Source organism: Trichoderma virens (genome assembly GCF_000170995.1).
Source record: "Trichoderma virens Gv29-8 chromosome Unknown TRIVIscaffold_89, whole genome shotgun sequence".
Lineage (NCBI taxonomy): Eukaryota > Fungi > Ascomycota > Sordariomycetes > Hypocreales > Hypocreaceae > Trichoderma > Trichoderma virens.
The window spans coordinates 1,224,952-1,241,541 of NW_014013660.1; the positions used below are offsets into that span (position 1 = coordinate 1,224,952).

Here is a 16,590-nt window from a genome sequence, read left to right on the forward strand (position 1 = left end):
CGCGCAACCCCGGCAAATGCTTCGGCATAGGTTTGCCCGAAATCTGCAGTTAAGATTACATGGGCTAGCTGCGTCTCTATAAAACTGTATAGGGCATATGCGTATCCGCTAAATAATACGAGGTCGGAGTTCTGGATGTTCTTGGCACGACTTGAACCCCAGCCAAATTTTGTTTGTTGGCATCCTTTCACAAAGTACATCTAAGCGATAGTCAGTTGACACTATTAGAGAGGTGAAAATTTTTACACATGCATATTGAAGCAAGAAGGATAATTTTAACCAAAACGATGTCTAATAATAGAAGGGGGGGAAAGCCTTCTCAAGAGAATGTAAGATACATGATGATAATGCTAATGATGAAGAATAAGAACAAGAGTGTTGAAACAAAGGAGGTCGTGCTCCGGAGGTTGTGCTCCCAAAAGCGAGCGCAAGAAGAAGAGAAACCCTAAAGCGCATTGCCTCTTTGCCAGAGAGGCAGACGCAGACGAATGTAGACGCGCCCAGCAAAGAAGAAAGGATCCCGCCAAAAACATCGCTTTTTGTACAAGAACAAAGACCGACATGAAACGAAAACAGAAAAGGAAACAGAAACAGCAACAAAGACAACCCAGAAATAACGACAGAAAGAATGAAAGAAACAGAGCCCATCAACCCAAATCAACCGTCAACAAGGGGAGGAGAAAAGAAAGCAAATGGTAAAGGCTTCAACGCTTCAACGCCTCAACTCATGCACGCACTCAATACCAAGTCGGTGGCGTCGTCCAGTGTCTCAGCATCGTCTCAATCGCCGCCCTCCATTCGTCCTCAAAGCACGTCGCCAGCTGCTGAACCATCTTCTCGCTTGGCCCCTTGCCTCCCCACATCTCCGGCTTCCGTGCCTCTGCGTCCGAGAAGATCCTCACAAGCCCGTCGTCCCGCATCCGCGTCAGGCACAGCCACGCCAGGTTCCAGCTGCGGTTGCTCTCCGGATCCGAGCGAACACGCCGGTGCGCCTCGGCAACAATGTCCGCACTCAGAGGATAGTTGCGGGTCAGGCCACGGAGCTCGGTGAGAAACTGGTTGCTCGATACGTAGTGGATCCAGGCCGAGGTCATGGGTTGCTGAAAGGCTCGTGCGTCCGCCTCCGAGTCGCATGTTGCAGCAATACGCTCGATGCGACAGAGCTCCGTCAGTGTGTTGACTCGGTGGGTATTGAGCGAATCAATGAGCTGTTGAACAGATGACTATGCCGTTGTGTTAGCGGTGCTTTGCTCCGTCAAGCTTCTACTGGCCTCGTCCTTCATATAAGCCGGCGGTGCGAGCCTATGCAAGTGGTCATGTGTAACTTTATACATGGTTGTATTTGTATACACGGACCATTATGTGCATGCATATGCTCCTTATGCAACACATCCAAAGGCAAAACAAGTACAACTTACCCTAGGCTTCTCTGGAGTCTTGGACCCCCTGGAGCTCACACTACCACCGCTTCGAGGAGTAGACATGGTTGGCTGAGTGTTTTGGTCGGCTGTTGAAACAAAGCTTGGTATAGGCGAAGAGGTGTGGCGTTTGCTGTTGGCGTCGGTGTCGGTGTTGTGCGTTGTTATTGTCTGCTGTAGTTGTTGTGGGTGGTTGTCGGGTGTTTAGTGATGCTGCGTTTCGAACTGAAGCTGCAAGATGGGAGATTTTGGTTTATATCCTTTGTTGAAGCTTGCGAAGCTCACAGGCTCCAGTTTCCTATCACGGAAGCCCTCTTGGACAACCCTTGCCACTCTCATGCCTGAAAGGAACAGGTGTGTGTGTGAAGCCTGGTGTTGCGAGTGGTTTGGAAAAGTCTGCCTGCCAACCAACATGGATGAAGCTTATTGTGTCGACAGTTGTACAGCATCGAAACGATGCAAGTGACTCAGTCCAAGAGGATGAGGCTCCTTCGTAAGGCTTTGTCAATGGGGATTGGCACGAGAGGATGCCAATATACGGCCCGGTTGTCAGCGGATGTTAACAGTTCCGTTGGGATGGGAACCGTTAAGCAACGAAAAGGCCAGGTGAGGAAACAAGGCACAAGGTCAAGTCCACAGTTCGAGGTGGCTGCATGGGATGGGGTGGGCTTCCCGTGCTGACGATGGGCCAGACTCCCCACGTCTTTGGTAGCCTGAACTTATCATTTGGAATGGGCGATGCTAGTCGGTCTGACTCTGGGCCATCTGATACCATCGCCAAACCAAGACTGGTGCCACGGCACACCCCTAGCTCTAACCTCTTGTCATCGACCCCAACTCATAGGGCTTTCTCATATTCTGCCCTGAAGGTGGAGCTGTGAGATACGAGAGCCTGCCCAGAGAAGTCTTGTCCTTTTGCGTTGCAACACTTGAGTATCGGTGCCAACGGGAGTTTACAGTAGACTGGGAGCGGAAAAAGGCCAACTAGTTTACAAAGCGTGTGCCCTCCTCCCTCAGGGCCCCGGCGGATCCACCGAGCGATCGACTGCAGAGTTGCTGCGCTAAAACCAGGATTAGAAGCATCAGCACCAGCAGTCCGGTAGTGGTGGCGGGTGTGTGAGATGGATGGCCAACGGCGAACCACGCCAAAGCATGCATTGTCGAGCTGCTTTAGGCAAACGGCACCTCCGCCGGTTCCTGGCCGGGGTGTGAGCTAAGCCGAATCGATGGGCACATCTTGCAGGTTAAGGAACATTCTGTCGCGGCGGATGCCTGGTGCAATCGCGGCGGAGACGGCGCATGTCAGCTTGAGCCGCATCATGGGTGCAAAAGTGCGAGCATGCTTGGAGCAGGCCAACGGAAGCGCGCCGCGGATGGTTTCTGCTGGGCATAAGCCTCGCCGAAATGACTAGCTAGGGCTATAAGCGCGCTAGGGCTTGTTCTCGTATTTCGACGGTTCGTGCAGTCGAGTCAAGAGTTTGCCATTGCAGTCGTCGAGTCTTCTGGCTCTGTACTATGTACAGTAATGCTCAGTAATCCAAACAATGCAAATAGCGATTCACTCACCGGCAGCGCCAACACTGCTAGACTGTCTCCGCGGAGCCCCACGCCCCCAGGCAGGATGCGGATCCTGGAAGAAGCTCCAAAGATACTCTTAGTGCCAGGGGGATGCGAATGCGAAGCCGCCAATGAGAGCCAGGATTCCCCGAAACCATTGAATATTTGTCAGGGATGCGGAAGAAGCGCAGGGACGCGCTTAGAGAGTTTGACGCAGCACCGCCACGCCGTTAACCGCGTGGTGGCTAGGGAGGGGGCTGGAGGCGCTAGCAGAGGGCTGAAGCCACCTGGAAAAGTCTCCGGCTGCCGGCTAACCTGCAGCAAACGTCTACGTCAGCACGCATCACGATGAGAGGAGAGTTGATGAGATTCTGCCTCGCCTGAGCTCATGCTCCTTTCGGATCTATCCTCTTCCGCGCGTCTATGGACCTATCAGAACAGGGCCAGCGCCAAAAGACTCCAAAAGCGGCAAATGCAGAACAATGAGATGGAAGATTCCGAGCTGAGTCATGCCTGTTTTGGCGCCGCTACGGCTAAAGAGGTTGGGTTGTGAGGCCTCGCGCTTGTTTGGCCGGCACGAAGACGCAATTCCCATTCGGCAGTCTGGGGCTCTGCCAGTTGTTTCAACGAGTACGCGTCTACACCAGCAGCTGCAACATAACCATTATTAGGGCCGGATCTCGCTGATGTTACAGATGTTGCGGTAGTTGTCAATGAATAAATATCCGCCGCACCTTGCCTTGCCCCAACTTGTGCAAGATGGCTCCTCAACGCAGCCACTCTGCGGCACGAGGCGCCCATTCCCGTGTTATTCCACTCTGCTCCGTGCCCTCCGCTCGGGCCGGATTGACGTCCAGACAAGAAGGACGATTGCCTAAATGGTAAGCTTCTCCATTCCTAGCGGTCCAAGAACCCCTTGAACGGACTATCTTCGGCGGACAATACGGAGTGCTGAGCGCACAAATCTTGACCGGACAATCTGAGCGGACAATCTCGCTTCACTCCGTGCTGTTTTGGCGAAGGCTCTCTTCTCCCTTTGCTTGGCCGTCTAACCCAAGCAGGTCAACGATTTCAGCAGCCCCTGGCCGAAATCACGGCCATGTTCATTACTAACAAGAGTATTTTTATCCCCCTTCGAGAATTAATATAGAACACTGAATCGCTGCCAGCACCAGGACCTGTTATGGAGTGCATATTAGTCAGGGAGAGCAGCAGGGGCTCAGCACTTTATATGAGCTGCCGCCCTGCCATGGCGCACAATGCCCACTCCTCATTAATGAGGACAATTTCGGTCTCTTTGCTAATAGAATGCTACAGCACTCTATCTCTGCCTGCACGACAGCCATCTGGCCCAGGTTGTTTTGTTTCGTTTCTGGTGCGACCGGCGAGACATGGATCTCACCCAGCCGTCAAAGCATGGCTCCAGCACGTTCAATCTCTCCCTAGGCGTACCAACTGACATTGTTTTTATTGGATGGTTTCACATTGGGTGGGTTTTTTAGGCGCCATGATACGAGCTTCCTCTGCTGTGCACGGCCAGATGCGTGGCGAACGAGGAGCGATGTCTGGCAACAGCAGGACATGGTTTCATAAGTTGACATAATACTACCCAGCAGCTGACGAGGCTAACAAAGGCAAGTACATAGATGATATGGCATCATAGAAGAAGACCCCGAAAGAAGGGAAAAAGAAAAAAAGGAACAAAGAGACCACAAGGGAAGAAAGAAACAAACAAACAGAGACAGGCTTCATAATTGCAGATCTCCATGCAAGGACGGCAAGATGGGCAGCCCAGTTGTCTCGGTACTTCGGCCCCCTCAGTTGTTTGCTGTGCATCCTCGTATTGTTCCTTGTTTGTGACCTTCGGCCATGGCCGTCTAGCTCCCAATTAGATCCAAGATGTGTTGTTGATGCTGCCCAATCCGGCTAGGCGTTCTGAGGCTATGCACTCCTGTTTCAACTTGGGGGAGTGCGGATCCCTCCAGGGGATGCAGGTACCATTACGGGCACCGCTACAGGTGCCTTACAGGTGCCTTACAGGTGCTGTGCCAGCCAAGGTACCGCTACCGGCACAGGCACGGTCCCTGAGCTGCACGTGATTCCAGCTGTCACTCCCCCTGCCTGTAATTTCGCCATGGCGCAACTCAAAACTGCCGTCCTCTTCTCTCATCATTTCCATTTCCTTTTGGTCTTGACATTGCAAGCCTTCTCATTCTTAGCATTGCCTCGTTTTCTTGTTGCGACGTTCATTTCTTGTCCACACAGACGTTCTTTCCTTAACACTGCCCACACGGCCAAATAGACTCATCGCTCTTTAGCTCTTCAGCTCATTCGCTCGTCGCACATCACGCTCTTTGCACTACATACATTTCAATTTCACCATGAAGCTGTCTTCGACCATCGCGACTGGTGTTGCCCTTGCGGCCGGTGTTTCTGCTGGACAGACCAACTACCTTGGCTTCAACTCTGGCGCCACCCTTCCTGACGAATCCGCCAAGTTCGAGAAGGACTTCTTGGCCGAGTTCACCACGGCCCAGAAGCTTGTTGGCGCCCCCGGCACCTTCAACGCCGTCCGACTCTACACCAACATCCAGGCCTACTCCACAAACACCCCCATCGAGGCCTTTTCCGCCGCCGTCAAGACCAAGACCTACATCCTTCTGGGTGTCTGGGCCTCCGGCACCACCAACATCAACAATGAGCTTGCTGCTCTGAACGCTGCTGTCAAGCAGTTCGGCACCCAGCTTACCGATCTCATCATCGGAATCTCCATCGGTAGCGAGGATCTGTACCGTGACTCGGCCACTGGACGAACCAACAAGGCCGGTGTCGGCAACGGCCCCCAGGAGATTCTCGGCTTCATCAACGACTACAAGAAGGCGTTTGCCAACACCCCCCTGGCCAGCGTCCCCGTTGGCCACGTCGATACCTGGGATGCTTGGGTTAACGGCACCAACAAGCCTGTTCTCGACGCTGTCGACTGGATTGGCGTTGACGAGTACCCCTTCTACGAGACTGGCAAGGGCAATGACATTAGCAATGCCGGCAAGCTCTTCAACGCTGCCTACCAGACCACCCTTGGCGCTGCCAACGGCAAGCCCGTCTGGGTGACTGAGACTGGCTGGCCTCTTACCGGCCCTGACTGGGATGAGGCCAAGCCCAGCGTCGCAAACGCCAAGTCTTACTGGCAACAAGTTGGCTGCAAGATGCTGTTCAACAAGGTGCCCACCTTCTGGTACAACCTGCGTGACTCCAACCCTGCCAACCAGGTCAAGTTCGGTATCAGCCAGAGCCTGTCGACCACTCCTTCGTTCGATCTGACCTGCCCTCCCGAGTCTGAGGAGTCCTCCACCACCGTCTCCAAGCCCAGCTCCACCGGCAAGTCTTCCTCCACGGCCACCACTCTCGTCCAGGCCACTGGATCTCCCTCCCCTTCCAAGGGCGGCGATAGCTCCTCCAACAACGCTGGAGGCTCCAAGTCCAGCAACAGCGATGCTTCAACCACCACATCAGGCGCCCCCGCCGCCACCACCACCAGTGCTGGTGCCGTGACCCGATTCTCCGGAGCTGCCATTGCTGGTGTGGCTCTGGTTGCCGGTGTCCTGGCCTTGTTCTAAGCATGAAGATGGCTTTTTGTAAATAGGGTGTCGTACTTTGTGGAGGATAGATGTTGGCTGTTTTGGGAAATAGACTAAACCAACGATAGACTGGTTTTTGAGACAATAAATGCTTGGCTATAATTTTTTTTTAAACAATTATTCAGTACATTTCTATTTTACTACGGTATCTACTTCTTATTTCTAGTGCTTCAAGGCACGTGTGAGTAAAGTGTTGAAGAACAAAAAGTGGCTTAACATTTCCCCTAATTATGCTTACCTACTTAGTAGGTACTCTATCTTTTTCTACCTTAAAATCAACGCTTTTTGTCATACATAGGTATCCATACATTCAACGCCCAATCTAGAGAGGAGTCACGCACATCCACGAAATCTCTACCAGTAGAGACTCTTACAGGTTTGCTTCTTTGTTTTCTTTTCATCATACACGTCAGTCATCATCTAGACACTGCCGGTGCGGAACAGCTCCAGGTGCTGCTTCTCAAGACTGACACCCTTCTTGAGCAGCTCAGCTCGCGTCTGGATCATCCACTCCTCGGGACCGCAGATGTAGTACTCGGCAGAGGCATCGGTCAGGGGCAGAACACCATCGGCCTCGAGGGTATCCAGGTTCATGCGGCCGGCGTAGTCGTATTGCTGGCCCTTGACGTCGGTCTCGCTGACGTTATTGAGGAAGATCTTGGTGGACAGGTTGGGGTGCTTTGCGTCGGCCTCGCGGATGTACTTGCCGTATGTCACGGCTCCAGCGTGTCGAGCAGCGTGGATCCAGGTCACGGGACGGCCAGCCTGAGATGAGTTGGCGAGGATAGTGTCAAGGATAGACAGCAGAGGTGTGACACCAACACCGGCAGAGAGCAGCACGACGGGGGCGGTGGCGGGCGTGTCAGCGGTGCTGAAGGTGAATTCGCCGTGAGGAGGGCTGAGCTGGACCTTGTCGCCGACCTTGTACTGCTCGTGCAGGCGCTGCGACACGAGACCGGCGATCTTGCCGGCGGCCAGCTCCTCAACCGTGTACGACTCGACGACCTTCTCCTTCTTGATGGTGACGCGGTACTGCTCGGTGCTCTGGTGCGGGGCCAAGCTCAAGCTGAACTGGCGGCTCTGGAACAGGCCGTTGAGCTCCGGGATGGGGATCTGCAGGCTGACATACTGGCCGGGCAGGAACTGCGGCAGCGAGCCGCCGTCGGTGGGCTGGAGGTAGAAGCTGGTGATATTTTCGGCCTCGTCCTCGCGGCGAGCGATGGTGAAGTCGCGCCAGCCCTGCCAGCCAGCCTCGGCGTAGAGAGTCTTCTCGCGCTGGACGAAGATGTCGGCTAGCAGGCCGTAGGCAATGGTCCAGGCCTCCTCGATCTCCGGGGTGAAGGCGTCGCCGAGGATCTGCTTAAAGGCGCCAATCAGGTACTTGCCGACGATGGGGTAGTGCTCGGGCTGGATGAAGAGCGACACGTGCTTCTGGGCGATCTTCTCGACGGCGCCGAGGATGACGCTCAGGTTGTCGATGTGGGTGGCGGCAGCGAGGACCGAGTTGGCCAGGGCGGCCTGTTGGGCGCCGGTTTGCTGGTTGCGCAGCGAGAAGTAGTTCTTGAGCTCCGGGTGGGCGGCGAGCATGTTGGCGTAGAAGGTGGTAGTTACGGTCTTGCCATGCTCGCGGATGATGGGGACGGTGGACTTGACGATGGCGATTTGCTCTGGGGTGAGGGCGGCCATTGTGGCGATGGTGTTGTTTGGTGTTTTGGTGGGTGATGTATTAAGTGCTGTACACGAGAGACAAGAGAGGGTTGTTGCGAATTGATATATATGTCTGTTCTTCCGCGCGTCTCACTCTTGATTTCTGATTATTATTTCCAAGGTTTTTGTTGCGGTAGTGTGTGTGCTGGTGTTGCTGATTGGCTTGTGTTGTGTGTGTTGCTGACGAATTGAGTCTTCTGGGTGGCTGTATAGTTCAATGTTCTATACCGAGTCTAGGTCTAATAGAGGTCGCTTAAATGCAAGTCTATAACAAGACGAAAAAGAGCGAACTGCTGTTGTTGCTGTTGTTATCGTTGGTGATCTGAATAATGAAGCAAAAGCGAAAACCCTCAAGGCAGCTCCAATCACTTATATACTCGTATCCATCCGAACGCCGTCGAAGCCAAAGAAGAAAAAGTTTTTCTTCTAGCCTTTTCCTTCATCCATTCTGCTTCGAACGTCTCCGCGCATCTACGCCTGCATCAACTAGGCTCAGAGCCCGCGGCATCCCAATCCTTCAGCCTCCTTGCGCTTACCCGGCCTTAGTAAGACGGCGCCCGAGCCAATGCAATCGCAGCCATTACCAGCCGGAGATCCGGAGACGCTGGATTCGCGCCGCGCCCGGCACTTTATAAGAAATCATCGGAAGACCCTTTTTTTTCCCTGCTGGACCCTGGATTTTCGCTGCGTATGACGGTTACTGCTGGCTCCACCTGCGGACAGGTGGGCTGATTTGGAAATGCGTCGACGGACCGGAGCGGCGCACATGGAAACAATCGGAATACGAGTTATGATGTCGGGCGTTTCAGGGGTCTTTTGGGGAGAAGGACCGTTTGAACCCAGCTTTGATTTTCTTTTTTACGTGGGACTCAAGGCTCAACTAACTGAAAGCTGACCTAAGGAGACATGGCGCGATCCAGTTATGGGACGGAGAGAAGAATAGACGGAAGAGTCATCGAACCCATCGTACGAGATTTTGTCAAGCGTGCTAGCGGCTATGGGGATATTGGGCTGGAGCATGTCCGCGGAGACTGCAGTTTTCGATTGTGACTTGATTTTTTTTTTTTTTGCTTTTGAAGTTGTCGCGATTTACCTTTCTGACGTGATGTGATGGATTACCGCATGTTCAGTTATAGTGATGTTTAGTTGTTGTTTGATGGTGGCTGGTGGTGCTTTTGGCATCTCTCTTCCCGCCCCCCCTCCTCACTTGCAGCTGTTCGGGTCCTTTGAAGGAGTTAGTTCAACTGCCGTCGTATACTAGGTACCTAGTAGTTGTTTCTTGTCCTCAGCCTCGACTATCGGCATGATAGACTATATGCACCTAGTACTATCATGCAGATGCTAATCCAAACATCTACAGCAATATGTAAACCCACCGTTCGACGGCTTGGTGGCCGGGCGAAAAGCTGACCCGGTATTTCATGCGTCGGCAGCTATAGAAACTTATTTAGGGCCCTTACAAGCATGTGTCAGCCTTCAAGTGGACCTCTTTGCGCCCGAGCTGAGGAGCTTTTGTGTTGTTGATGTTGTTGAATTACAATTCTGGCTTGTGATAGTATGCTGTAGGGTATGCAAGGACGGAGTAATAGTATTGAGTGGCCCCGGATTCGAGTTGGTGAGCTTACGGAGCACAAGCCGAGGTGTCCAGGCTGGTACCAATCGGCATATTGCATTTATAAAGCAAATTGAAAAAAAAGAAGGAAAAAGTTGAAGATACAATCTGGTCTATGCAGAGCATGAACCTCTTTTTTTTTTTTTGCTGACAGCATTGCTGACTCAACACAGAATAGCAGTTTAGAAGTGATCCTTCCAACGAACTTTAGTGCTAAGGAATGCATCAAGCTTACCCCAAGATAAGCCCCGATAAGCCCCGATAAAGCTCATGCTTAGTCATCGGCGGAACGGGGAAAGGTGGCCGTTGACGACATCCAGCCCACCAAAGCTGCTCCAAATGAGGCATCGAGCTATGAACACCACATAAGCTGCCAATATGCGACGCTCACTGCAATCGGCCCTGCTGCTGGGCCTGTCGTCGCTCGTGGCAGCTGTCTTCAAGGACGAGGTTGGCCAAATCGACTTCCACCACGCCCTCGTCGGCCTGCCCCAGAGCGAGACGACCTTCTTCCACCGGCCCAAGAAGGACGAGAAAGCGAGTCTTCTATACACACTCAGCGATGTCGGCGTTCTGGGCGCCGTCAACCCCAATTCCGGCGCTCTTGTCTGGCGCCAGCAGATTTTCCCCGGCATCTCCCACGGAGGCGGCCACCTGAGGGCCCCCGAGGGCGAGAACTGGGTGATTGCTGCGTACGGCCAGCAGGTCCAGTCGTGGGCTGCGCTGAGCGGGAGGAACCTGTGGCAGACCGAGTTCAATGGCCAGGTCAAGGATTTGGAGGTCATGGAGCTGACCGAGAGCGCGAGAAAGGATGTCCTCGTCTTGTTCGAGGAGGATGGCGTCACGGTTCTACGCAGGCTGCACGGCGTTTTGGGTACCGTGGTTTGGGAGTTCCGCGAGGTCTCCAAGGATATCCCTCTCCAGGTGTCCACTAGCCTCTCCAATGTCTACGTCATCAACCTTCACGGGTCTCCTTCTTCCTACAGCTTGAAGGTCACCTCCTTGGAGCCCGCCACGGGAGGACGAGTTGACCACATGATTGTTGGCACCAAGGGCGATGTCCAGGGACCGCAGGATGTCATGTTTGTTGGCGCAAACTCGGCCGCTCCAATTCTCGCATGGGCCAGCAACGATCTAGCCAAGCTCAACGTCCACATTCTGGGCACAAAATCCAAGCAAGAGTTTGCGCTCCCTGCCGATACCGTCTCCGTCAACATACATGCCCCGCACTTGACCCAGTCTCAGCCTCACTTCTTGGTTCACACCCGTACCAGCACGGGCAACAAGGGTGAGGTCTTCCACACCGACTTGAAGTCTGGCCAGATCACCAAGGCATACGAGCTCCCTCTTCTCCCTGGACTCGGCGCATTCTCCACGAGCTCAGATGGTGCTAATGTGTACTTTACTCGCGTCACTGAGGACGAGGTCCTCGTTGTGTCCTCTGACTCGCACAGCGTCCTGGCTCGTGATCCTCTCAAATCCGATGCCCGCGTTGAGGCCGTTCATGCTGTCTCTGAGGTCATCAAGAAGGCTGGCGGCAAGGAGTTCGCTATCCGATCCGCCACCGTCACCAAATCGCAGGAGTGGGTGCTGATTCGAAATGGCCAAATCGACTGGACTCGCTCCGAAGGCCTCAGCGGCGCTGTTGCTGCTGCCTGGGCCGAAATTCCAGAAGCTGAGAACCTGGCCAAGGTGCTTGCCGAGGAGGCACACACCAACCCCTGGGACGCCTACGTCCACCGCCTTACTCGCCACATCAACGACCTCCAGTATCTCCCCGACTACCTTGCTAATATCCCCAATCGAATCATCGAGAGTGTTACTGGCGGTGCTGTTGTAGTGTCCAAGACTACAGGTCTTCACCGGGACTCGTTTGGCTTCAACAAGATCATCATCCTCGCCACCCATCGTGGCCGATTCTATGCCCTAGACACTGGGAACCATGGTGAGATTGTTTGGTCCGCTGAGGTGTTCCCTCAAGCTCCCGGTTCTGCACTGGATGTGAAGGGTATCTTGGTCGACGATTCTGAAGGCACAGTCACAGTTCGTGGCGCCAACGGCGAGTACGCTGTGATCAAAGTGGCTGATGGGCACGTTGTCGAGTCTCAATACGGCGACCACCTGGCTGCCGTCTCTGCCACCGCTGTTATCGAGAGCGAGGGTAGCAAATGGCTACTTCCCCTTGGAAAGGATAGAAAACCGACTGGCGATGTCCTGAAGGACCGTACTCTTGACCAGACAATCGTCATCCGAGAGGAGGATGATTCCATCAAGGGCGTCAAGTTCGTCAACGAAGATGGTCAAATTGTCAAGAATGAGATTTGGCAGCTCCAACTGCTCCCTGGGCAGAAGATTGCGAGCATTGCCAAGCTCCCGGCTCATGACCCAATTGCCTCTATCGGCCGTGTGTTGGGAGACCGAAGCGTCAACTACAAGTACCTAAACCCCAACATCGTTGTTGTCGCTGCCATTGACAGCGCTGCGTCGACCCTTTCTGTCCATCTCCTGGACACGGTTACCGGCCAGCTGCTTGCATCACAAGTGCACGATGGCGTGGATGGTGACAAGGATATCTCATGCACCATTTCGGAGAACTGGTACAGCTGTGCCTTCTTTGGACAGTATATTCTAAACGACGGCACCGACCGAGAAATCAAGGGATATCAGATTGTCGTGTCTGATTTGTACGAGTCCCCCTCACCCAACGATCGTGGTCCCTTGGGCGATGCGGAAACATTCTCGCCACTGGATCCCGTGGACACTCCAACGGGCGTGCCTCTTCCATGGGTCGTATCCCAGACCTGGATCCTATCGGAGCCTCTGAACAACTTGAGTGTTACCCAGACGCGTCAAGGTATTAGCAGCCGACAGCTATTGGCTTATCTGCCCGAGTCTCACGCTATCCTGGGCATCACTCGTCATGGAATTGATCCTCGCCGACCTGTTGGTAGAGACCCGTCTGCGGCCGAGATTGAAGCCGAAGGCCTCGCCAAGTACTCGCCTGCCATTTTCATTGATGGGCGGAATCTGCTTACCCACGAGCGGGACATTGTTGGTGTTAGGGGCATTGTGACCACGCCGGCCGTGGTGGAGAGCACAACCTTGTTGGTGGCATATGGTATTGATATCTTCGGAACCCAGAATTCGCCAAGCGGAATGTTTGATATTCTGGACAAGGGATTCAACAAGATCACTTTGCTTGCCACGGTATTGGCGCTCACGTGGGGAGTCGTGCTGCTGGCACCCATGGTAGGTTTACCCGCTTCCTGCAGCCATGAAGACTTGAAAATAATAACTGACTTGTTATGCAGGTTCGGAGGAAGCAAATTAATCGGAAATGGGAAGCGTTTTTGTAAAACAGAACAAACGACGATGCGATTAGAGGAGATAAATCACGGATACTACACGCTGGATTTATAGTTAGGCGGCGCGCACGCATTTGCCTTGGGAGCCTGCGCTTTAATGTATATGAACAATGAAAGAAATGGAACGCATTTTTGGATGAAACTTTTGAATGAAGCTCTATTAGTTGTTTTGATCTATTCATTGCTTACTTTACTAATGTCATTTCCCAGCCTAAGCCTCGGGCCAGTTACCAGTAAAGACGATACAGCTTCCGTTGGCACTCTGGCCGATGCCATCCTCGGTCAGAAATGCCACGTATCTCGCTACGTGATCGACGGGTACGTTGTTCATCTTGGGATGTACCTCTTTGACGGCCTTGAAGCCCTCAACGTTCATGCCCTTGGCGAACGCATCGCTGATGTTGGTTTCAGTCATGCCGCCCGGCTGTAGCGCAACAGAGTAGATGCCCTTGGGGCCGTAGAAGCCCGCCGTGTGCTTGGTCAACGCAACGAGTCCGTGCTTGGATGCCGTGTAGGCTACTCCAGCAGTGAGACCCGAGAAGGAGGCCGTGGAGCCGATATTGATGATGAGGCTGCCTGGCTTGCCGGCTTCTACACTGGCTTGAAGGTGCGGCAGAGCGTATTTTGTGACGAGAAATGCTCCAGTAAGGTTGACGGCCAGGATGCTATCCCACATCTTCTTGTCGCAGTCGCCGATGGGATCGAATTTGTCCATGATGCCAGCGTTGTTGATGACGATGTCGAGGTGGCCGAAGTACGCCACGGTCTTTTCGATCAGGGCCTTGACGGACTCCTCGTCGGCGACGTTGGCCTCGAGGGCGACGAATCGTTCGATAGGGATCTTGGGTAAGAGCTCATCTTTGATAGTCTCGAGGCGAGAGGGGTTGATGTCGCAGACGGCGACGCTGGCGCCGCGGGAGAGGAGGGTTTCGGCGATGGTTCGGCCAAGACCGGCCGCGCCGCCGGTGACGAGGATGACTTTGGATTCGAGAGACATGGTTATTGTTGCGATGAAAGTGAGTTGAGATGACAGAGGATAGAGGGCAAATGAGAGGATTGAGGGGATATATATGGTGTGTATCAACAGTTACACAAGTTTAATGCTGGCAAACCTCCCCTTCTTATACACAGCCCAATCGGCATACTCCAACTGCTCATTTCCCGCCCAGCCCAGTTTCTGCCTGCCAGCCTCGTCCGAAGAGGATCAAACACGCAAATCCGGTTCCCGCCCTGTCTTGTTCCTCCCGCCGCCCATGTGAGGCCTCGCCTCGCCTCGCCTTACCAGCCGCCCGCAAAAGCAAATACGCGTATCCGTTGGTTCAAGCCAAGCGTGACGAAGCCACCCCCAATATTGGCTTCAGCCGCAGGTGATTGCCTGGCTGCGGGCGATGCCAGCTGAGAACCAGGGTTCATTTCATTCTCTAGCTATGTTTGGGAGTATTTTTGAGTGTTACAGCTGACCTTTTTATCCAGTCATAGGCATATTTGCTCTTGGGTCTTTCCACTCATCCTCATCCATCGCAGCTGGAGTTGAGACATTGTTACTGTGTGGGTTTTGAGCTCTTTTTGGCACGCTTCAAGCGGCCGCCTTTGCGGGAAAATTACCGAATTGGGCACTCCGCACATGGAGGAACCGTCACTCCCAGTTGGAGATGCGAATACGATTCACAGTAACGACTTGAGACTACCAGTGTCTCCTCAGTCGTATACGAAATACGTGTATAGGATATCGAAATATGGAGTGATTTATGGGGAACGGAACCATAATACGCGTATTTACTAGGTACTCCACAGAGCTGCTCGAGGTCGACCCTTGACTTTCGAGATTCAAGATCCTGGTAGACGAGACGATCAGGCGGTAAGTGCAACATGCACGGCCGGAAATTACAGGGACTTGAATCGAAAGTGGAAGAAAGGCCACAATTTAATATGAACCTCTGATAGGTAGCTGCGTGTTGTGGACTGGCCATCCTGGTAAGAAGTTGAGGAGATGCTACATGAAGAATTGCTTTGCAGAGAATAAAGAGACGAAATTTTAGAACTGGAGTACATTTCATCAAGTACTTTACTTAAAGAAGTTGCTTTTCCTCGACCACTACACCCCATTCGTGGTGCTCGTTTCCATACATGATGTCTGCCAACCAACTCTTGATCAAAGCGGCATACCCATCCTTGGCTATGGTGATCTCCAAATCCCGATCTTGGTAGTTAATCGCTGATACAGGCGCAACAAAGTAAGCCGTACCAGCGGCAAACGCCTCGATTACACGGCCGTGATCTACAGCATCGGCAACTTCATCCATTGTAAACTTGCGTTCCACAATCTCCAAGGCCTCCAAGTGGCCTTGACCACTTGCAAGTCGCTCCCTTACCAACTGGAGGATACTCCTCCGAGTTACGCCGTCGAGGATCATTTTGACATCCAAAGGAGCAGTGACGAGTTGAGATTTCCCGTCTGCAGTCCTCCATACTATGAAGAAGTTGCTTGCTCCAGCTTCAGTCACCTCGCGTTCTTCGCCAAAGAGCCACAGGACTTGGTCATAACTACGACCACGAGCTTTGCAATTGGCCAACAGAGATGGACCATAGTTGGCGCCCACTTTGGCATATCCGAATCCGCCGGGCCAGGCCCTGACCATGTCCTTCTGAGACGCCATCAATCTCAATTCCAAAGGGGAATTCGGGGGTGGCATGAAGCAAGCAATGACGAAGAGAGTGCACTCTTTTGGTGTCTGAAATGCTAATGATGCAGAAGAGCCGATCATCGTTGGACGCTGTTAAGGTTAGTCTGTGATTCAATATACGTATAATAGAGAGGCTTACTAGATAAAGGGAAGAGCCCTTCTCAGGCAACCACTTCGGACCATCCGTAGCAATAAAAGTCATGATGAGCTTCTCCAACTCTTCGGGATCAAATGCAGGGAGAGAGATGCGAGTTGCCGAAGCAAGCATCCGTTTGCAGTTTGCGTCAGGTCTGAACAGCCGCAGCATGCCGTCGTATCCTCGGTACATCTTCATTCCCTCCAAACACTCGGTGGCATAATGGAAGACGCTGGCCGTAGGTGGTAAAGAGAAATTCGTGTATGGCTTCAGCTCTGGATCTTCCCAACCATAATCGGCGCGCCAGATGGCGGTGATCATATGATCTGTGCATTGGGCATGTGTAGCAATGACTGGATCGCCTGGTTTTGGGACTGCCATTGGAGTTGTTGTTTTGGTAAATTTCAGCTTGGAAGCGTCCAGCGGACGTAGAGAAGGTTTGGAACTTTGCATGGCCATGGTGATGGTTGGAA

At 53.1% G+C, this 16,590-nt stretch overlaps 6 protein-coding genes across 6 annotated transcripts; 2 read left to right on the forward strand and 4 right to left on the reverse strand.

The window, feature by feature from the left end:
* Positions 1–737: 737 nt before the first annotated feature.
* TRIVIDRAFT_41800 (uncharacterized protein) lies at positions 738–1,484 on the reverse strand (the record flags this gene model as incomplete). The annotated part of the gene is made up of 2 exons (XM_014095996.1): positions 738–1,223; positions 1,419–1,484. 2 exons carry the CDS (start codon positions 1,482–1,484, stop codon positions 738–740), a joined length of 552 nt encoding a protein of 183 aa, XP_013951471.1.
* Positions 1,485–5,185: 3,701 nt separating this feature from the next.
* On the forward strand, positions 5,186–6,752 carry TRIVIDRAFT_111476 (glycoside hydrolase family 17 protein; the record flags this gene model as incomplete). The annotated part of the gene is made up of 1 exon (XM_014096109.1): positions 5,186–6,752. One exon carries the CDS (start codon positions 5,357–5,359, stop codon positions 6,590–6,592), a length of 1,236 nt encoding a protein of 411 aa, XP_013951584.1.
* On the reverse strand, positions 6,725–8,637 carry TRIVIDRAFT_216937 (uncharacterized protein; the record flags this gene model as incomplete). Its single annotated transcript, XM_014095997.1, has 1 exon — positions 6,725–8,637. The coding sequence occupies one exon, from the start codon at positions 8,297–8,299 to the stop codon at positions 7,034–7,036; it is 1,266 nt and encodes a 421-aa protein (XP_013951472.1).
* A 1,653-nt stretch (positions 8,638–10,290) lies between these two features.
* TRIVIDRAFT_75839 (uncharacterized protein) lies at positions 10,291–13,469 on the forward strand (the record flags this gene model as incomplete). Its single annotated transcript, XM_014095998.1, has 2 exons — positions 10,291–13,181; positions 13,244–13,469. 2 exons carry the CDS (start codon positions 10,311–10,313, stop codon positions 13,286–13,288), a joined length of 2,916 nt encoding a protein of 971 aa, XP_013951473.1.
* Positions 13,470–13,508: 39 nt separating this feature from the next.
* TRIVIDRAFT_214336 (uncharacterized protein) lies at positions 13,509–14,312 on the reverse strand (the record flags this gene model as incomplete). Its single annotated transcript, XM_014095999.1, has 1 exon — positions 13,509–14,312. One exon carries the CDS (start codon positions 14,292–14,294, stop codon positions 13,509–13,511), a length of 786 nt encoding a protein of 261 aa, XP_013951474.1.
* Positions 14,313–15,366: 1,054 nt separating this feature from the next.
* Positions 15,367–16,570, reverse strand: TRIVIDRAFT_42417 (uncharacterized protein; the record flags this gene model as incomplete). The annotated part of the gene is made up of 2 exons (XM_014096000.1): positions 15,367–16,071; positions 16,121–16,570. 2 exons carry the CDS (start codon positions 16,568–16,570, stop codon positions 15,367–15,369), a joined length of 1,155 nt encoding a protein of 384 aa, XP_013951475.1.
* Between the last annotated feature and the right edge of the window lie 20 nt (positions 16,571–16,590).